This window comes from Lycium barbarum, chromosome 11 (genome assembly GCF_019175385.1).
Source record: "Lycium barbarum isolate Lr01 chromosome 11, ASM1917538v2, whole genome shotgun sequence".
In the NCBI taxonomy this organism is placed as follows: domain Eukaryota; kingdom Viridiplantae; phylum Streptophyta; class Magnoliopsida; order Solanales; family Solanaceae; genus Lycium; species Lycium barbarum.
In genome coordinates, this window is record NC_083347.1 from 7,471,167 (window position 1) to 7,477,951 (window position 6,785).

General features: G+C 35.7%; 1 protein-coding gene across 1 annotated transcript; it reads right to left on the bottom strand.

Annotated features, from left to right (window-relative positions):
* Positions 1-2,757: 2,757 nt before the first annotated feature.
* Positions 2,758-4,925, bottom strand: LOC132619384 (uncharacterized). Its single transcript, XM_060334307.1, has 4 exons — positions 4,430-4,925; positions 3,583-4,310; positions 3,235-3,465; positions 2,758-2,892 (listed from the first exon to the last, which is right to left on the bottom strand). The coding sequence occupies exons 1-4, from the start codon at positions 4,923-4,925 to the stop codon at positions 2,758-2,760; spliced, it is 1,590 nt and encodes a 529-aa protein (XP_060190290.1).
* Positions 4,926-6,785: the final 1,860 nt, after the last annotated feature.

A 6,785-nucleotide genomic window follows, 5' to 3' on the forward strand; every position in this document is an offset into this window, starting at 1 on the left:
GTGAGAAACTATATGCACACAAATCAAGACTCGATAAATAGGTACGCAAATCGACACTTGAGGATCATAAACACGTTTCGAGTCAATCCGAGTTAGTATGAAAAAATTATGGACGTTTTAGTACAGAACCTTCTACGAGTGTTTCAGAAGCCATTTTTGGAAAATCAAAGCAACAATCATGTTAGGTACCTTTCGAATATCGTTATGGATCAAATCAAATAGAGCTTTTGGAACCATATGTACGTATCAAAAATATCAAAGACTCAATGGAATAATCAAACGTGCTATCATTTGAAAATCAAGACATTAGTCATATCAATTATCTCTCGAATGCCATTCGGAAACATATCAAATAGAATTTCGGACATCATAGATATGCATCAAAACCATATGAAATATCTTATGGAAGTCAAGAATATTAGCCATCCTAGTGGCTCAAAGAATAGGAATTTCTTTGAAATCATACATATACGTCATCTGCTCGTTTCATAAGGATCATGCCAAAAGAAAGAAAGGGTAAGCCTTACATACCTTGCCCGCTTCCTACGCTAATACGAACTTAAGTCTTTGGCTTCGCAAGATCTACAACAATATTAATGTATACCAAACATTAGCTATAGATACTTAGAAGTTCAATCTTCAACCAACACTTTATTTACAGAAATTTCGGCAGCATTTCCCCTGTAAATACAACTAACCCCGAGAATCCAACTCGGCCAAATCATCAACAACAAATCCGAGAATTTAACTCGGCCAAATTACCAACAACGATACCAACAGTCATTCTAACAATATCAACAATCAATTCAAAACGCTTTCTAATATTAGTGACTTCTTTCTACAAACTTCGACGGCGTTTCATTTATGTTCAATTCATAATTGCTCACATATTCAAGTACTAATCCGAAACCATTCAAACAATATTGAAGAACACTTCAAACAATCCGCACAATATTCAAAATAATCTAACCAATATGCCACTCCACCCGAAACCTTCCAATTGCAACAAGAACAATAACAACACATTTCCTTCTTTCAAATTCATGAACTACACCAACAATTCACACACTAACAACATTATTTTCCATAAATACAAGAAGCTACATTCAAATCACATTGGCTTCTAAAACAGCCCACAACAATTTCAACTTCAACTTGAATCATTTGACTCTCATTTCTATCATAGAATTCATGACAACAACAACCAAAATACTAAGTAAAATTGGTCCCTTATTTCAACACAACACACACGGCGAAGCACCACATACACACGGCCACAACATACATCCATATTTTCATGAATTTCATCCATTTCTACATACCACAACATACACAACCATCCATAACATATAAAAAGAAGATTAATTCTTACCTTTTTCTCTTAACTTCTCACTTGGCTAGGGTTATGAACTTGCAACAAAGAGTGGTATACTTGATCCAACAATTATCCCACGTTAAAGAGGGCCTTCAAATTAGTAGGAATGCTAGAAGAAAATAATTTTTTGATCAAGATTTGAGGGCTTCAATTTTTCTTTCCTTTGGCCAATTGGCCTCCTTCTCTTTTCTCTCCAAGTTTCTTGAAAATTCTCAAGGATGAAGAATGAAAAATGTGCTCTATTTACCATCTTTTATCTATCCATATTGGGCTCCCATGTGGGCCTTGGCCCACTTCATTTTGGCCGGCCACTTGGCCTATAAATTCAAGCCCACTCTATTTTTTTTTTTTTTGTAACTCATGAAAATTTATTTTCCTAATTTCAAATTTGCCCTTAGCCTTCCTCCATATTTTCTATGAGCCATATTGCGAATTTCCCTTTTTGCCCCTAGCTTTTCTTAATATTTCCACTTCAAAAAATTTCATAAACAACTTGTGTATTAAACAAGATCAAAATATAGCCTTGTCTTTAACTTCTTGCAATTGTCTTGAATTATCCGAATGTACAAAATGCGGGATATAACATTTATACTGGTTCAGATTCAATGTGAATCCTAGTCTAGTCCCCTTGGGTTGCAAGGGTGTTCTCTGCAGCTCTTTTATAAGGTTTGGTACAATGGAGGTTTTGAATGAAGTTCCTACGTCTACACTCAAAACACTCTTATTCTTTTTGATACAAAGCTTCACAAATTGTAACTCTCCTTTCTTTTTTGTTACACTATAAATCACTCAGACTAACAATGTTTGTTTAAAAGTAAAGCAGAGCAATGGAGGGAATGAGACTATTGCATAAGTCTTGTGTTTGTGAAGCAGCCCTTTTATAGCGTTTTAGGCTCTTCACGCAGAGAGATCAACCCAAGGGATTTGATCCTTGGAAACGGAATTAACGATCGTATTTCCAAGAATAAGACTGAGCTTTTGCTGATTTCCCTGGGCGTCGAGGCAGCATTATCATTCATCAAGATTATTACACTTCATGAGATATGCCTTTTAATGTTGGAGATGGCCTTTCCTTCTTTGAAACGATTTGATGCTGCTTGAATATTTCTTCTTTAATGTTGCAGATATCTTTTCCATTCTTGAATGATTTTGTACTGCTGAAGAGTACAGCTGTTAGCAACGTTAGGGCTAGGAAGTTATTACTTGCGTGAGCCCAGCGCGTTGGGGCTGTTTTGTGGGCTCACATATATTCCTTGTGTGATTTAATTACTATACATGCACAAGTAAATTTGTCATCATAAAAACATGACACTAACAGACGTGACTGAAACATTAAACCTCTAGCAATTTCCAAGAGGTGTTTATGCTTCCTCTCAGCAATCCTATTTTTGTTGAGGGGTAGCAACACAAGATACCTGATGTATAATACCTTCTGATGCTAAATAGGCAGCTTCTTGTGTTCCTTTACCTAGCTCCAAAGCATTATCAGATCTGATCATTTTCACTTTAACCTTAAACTGTCTCTCAACCATAGAAAAGAAACTCTTAAGTATTGGAAAAGCATTGCTCTTAGTGGTTAAAAGAAAGGTCCATGTTCCTCTACTATAGTCATCTACTATAGTGAGGAAATATTTATGACCATTGTATGTATTTGATTTATAAGGGCCCCAAGTGTCCACATGAATAAGATCAAAAATTCCCTTAGACTTAATAGTACTAACTGGAAAAGGAAGCCTAGATTGCTTTGCTTTAGGACACACATCACATATAAAATTAGAGTTTGAAACACAATGAAGGAAATGTAAATGTTTCATTGCTGAAAATCGGAGATGTCCCAATCTTACATGTCAAAGTCTTACATTAGGGATAGAGTTGACATTTACTGAACTAGGAACTGAAACAGACTCTTGAATGGAATTGCTTCCTTTTGGAATTGAAACAACATCAGAAGTAAATAAACATCTAGACTTAGGACTGGAAGGCTCCAATAAATAAAGTCCTTCTCTTACTTCACCAAAAGCTTGTGGACTCATCTTTGAAAGGCCCTGCAATATGTAACTACTAGATGTAAATAAGATGTCACATGTGAACTGTACACAGAACTTATGCACAGACAAAAGATTATATTTAAAATCTGGGACATGGAGGACATTAGTTAAGACAAGACCTGGCAGAATGGATATGCTTCCTGTATGGGTAACACTAACCTTGAAAGAATTAGGTAAACTAATGTTTAAAGGTACAAGAAGAGGGATTAGAAACATGAAAGAATTAGGATTATAGCACATGTGTTCTGAAGCACCTGAATCTATGATCCAGGTGCTTGATGTTAGACTAGCAAAACATGATCTTGAATATTTTAAAACAGTACCAGCAATTGCATTTGCATTAATTCCCTTCTGTGCCTGCTTTGCATGTTTATACATGTGCATCATCTCTGCCACCTCCTCTTTGGTATACTGCTGAGTGATGTCAGTCTCTTTACTCTCAACATATTGTATGCCCTTATCTCCCTCTCCTTCTGTTGATATTATCCCATTTGCCCTAGGCTGATCTTGCCCTTTTGTGAACTCAAAATCTTGAGGAAATCCTATCAGTCTGTAACAGTCATCCATAACATGTCCTGTCTTTCCACAATAAGTACATGTGGCATTGGGATTATACTTCTTCTTTCCTTTGAACTTTTTTTGTGGTCTTACAAACCTTTGTGCTGAATTGTTAAATTTCTGATTCATATCTCTTCCTCTTTGTGGCTGAAATTTGAACTTCTGAGCATTTCTAGCTTGCCTAGCTGCCATAAAAGCTGCAAACTCAACCATTAACTGATTGTTTGCAAACTTACCTTGACCCATTGCCGTGAAAGATGCAGAATCAGCAGAGAACTGTGCATTTGCATATACTTCTCTCTGATTCTCATAAGAATGTTTCCCCTTGCCTGTGTGTACACATCATTTAACCCCATCAGAAATTGAATTAACCTCTGATCTTCCAAAGATTTTGTGAGTTTCTCTTTGCCTTCACAAGTGCACACATATGAGCAACACACAATGATACTTAGAGAGTCCAGTTCATCCCAGATTCTCTTTATCTTAGTGAAATATCCAGCTATGTCGCTATTTCCCTGTACTAAGACAAATAATTCTTTTTGTAGGTGATAAAGTTTGGCTCCATTAGATTTGCCAAACCTTTGCTCCATGCTGTCCCATAAACCCTTAGCTGTTGTGGAGGACATCACACTATCAGCTATTTCTTTTGATAATGCATTCAAAATCCAGCTAAGCACCATATCATTGCAGCAATTCCATTGTTCAAAATCTGCTAAAGTTGGATCTGGAGATTTGCAACTTCCATTTATGAAGCCAAGCTTTTTCTTGGTTGAAAGTGATAGTAAGATAGACCTCCTCCAACCCAGATACCCTTTTCCATCAAACACTGTGTTAACAAGAGTCATTCCGGGTGAATCAGAGGATCCCAAGTAATAGGGATGAGTGTGATCAATGGTGATTGTTTTTCCATCACTGGATGCTGCAGTTACAACAGTTTCAGGCATTTTCTATCCCTGAGTAAGCTGCAGCAGATGAACAAGAAGAGAAAAGATTTGGATCAGGCCTAATGCTCTGATACCATGAAAGATTTGTAGAAAACTGATATGGGAAATTTTTCTCTGTGTATTTCTCATTGCACTGTTCATGTATTTATACAATTGGATTTGTACAAAGAATAAAAGAAAAATGAAATAGCTATTAATCTAGACTGTACACTTGTTCTATTGTGATTGTGCATCTCCTAACAAACTCAAAACCTCATCATTTCAAATATTCTCTCATGTGCACCACACGTGAGAAGTGTAACAAATCTTCCAGCTGTGCACAAAATCATCCAACAGCCCACAATAATTTAATCCAACGGTTGATAGAAAATCAAGACATATTCGGTGTGATGTTTTGTGATGAACCCACGTGGCATAATGTTTTCTTATCCTTCTCTTGTTTCAAATTCTTCTTCTTCTTCTGTTTGTTACTAACAGCAACAACATCAATGGTGTTTTTCATTCCAACAATGTATGCCCATTAAGTAATGAGCTTTTTCAATCCACGTGTAATTCTTTCTATTTGAGCACTTTTAATATGAGAACAAGACATATTGATTAGCTATGTGAGCTATGCTAATATGAACTCTCAGGTGCGGATTCATGGTTTCAGGTGGGGGTTTCCGGGAACTCAGAAACTTTTACCCGAACTCTATATTTATATTAAAAGTTCTTTAATTATATAACATACTAGTAGTTGGGAACCCATACGTAAAAGTAGTTGTTGGTTCAGTGACAAATAAGAAACCATGTTTCATCTTTCTTGTGCTTGATGTGGGAAATAAGCCCTTTTGTATTTTATATTTGTAGACATCGTAATTTTAATTAAATTAATCCACATAAAATTCGGATTAAATTCTAAGTTATTGACATGTTGACCAAGTCAAACTTTGGTTAATAAAGTCAGATTAATTATTTAAGTCAAAATTATACGACTTGAATGAAATCCAAATTGCATTTGGGTTAGTCCATTAAGTTGGCGAGATAAGCCCAACTCATGTTCTTCAAGCCCAAGGTCCGCTAGAATTACTTGGAAACCAAAATACCCACAAACTCTAGCTCACACTTATATAAAGGGGTCATATATCCAATTTTGAAAACATCTTGACATCTTGAAAGTGGCACACCATCTTGACTAGAGGCAAAAAGAAAGCAACGACATCTACATAAATCTAAGCAACGGCATCTACATAAATCTTCTCCAAAGGTCTTCAATAAGAAGGAGAGTTCCAGAGACGTCTTCCCTCAAGAACAAATCCAAAGTGCTGCTCAAAGTTCTTCCAGGATTCAACAAATCAATAGAAGTTCATCTTTCATTCGAGAAAGACGCTACATTGGCCCTCGAATCAAGGCGAACAAAACAGAGATTAGAATCAAGGGATAAATCCAAAGTTGTACTCACAAAATAATCAATATAAATGATTTTTTTTCTCATATTTGTTTTATGATTGCAGTTATTTATTTTCTGCTAACAAAATTTATTGCGAACAATATTACTTGGCCCAACTTAGTAACTATTAAGGAAAAGGATATCCGACTAACTCTACCTTAAAAATGTTAGTGTCATCGATCGACATTAATATTGCTTCCTAATTTTTCTCATCTTTCTTAATTTCACCTTCCTTCAAACTTTGAATTGTAATTATAAACTTGTTTAATTTGCATTTAGTACATTAGCAACCTGCAGTTAAACTAATTTTATTTTACTCATGGGAACTTTAGTCTTTGACTAAATCATCTGTTAGTGGGATTGTCGGCACTCTCAATTTTCTAAAGGAAGATATCTATGAACAAGAGAAAATGCATACTTATTGAGCGTAT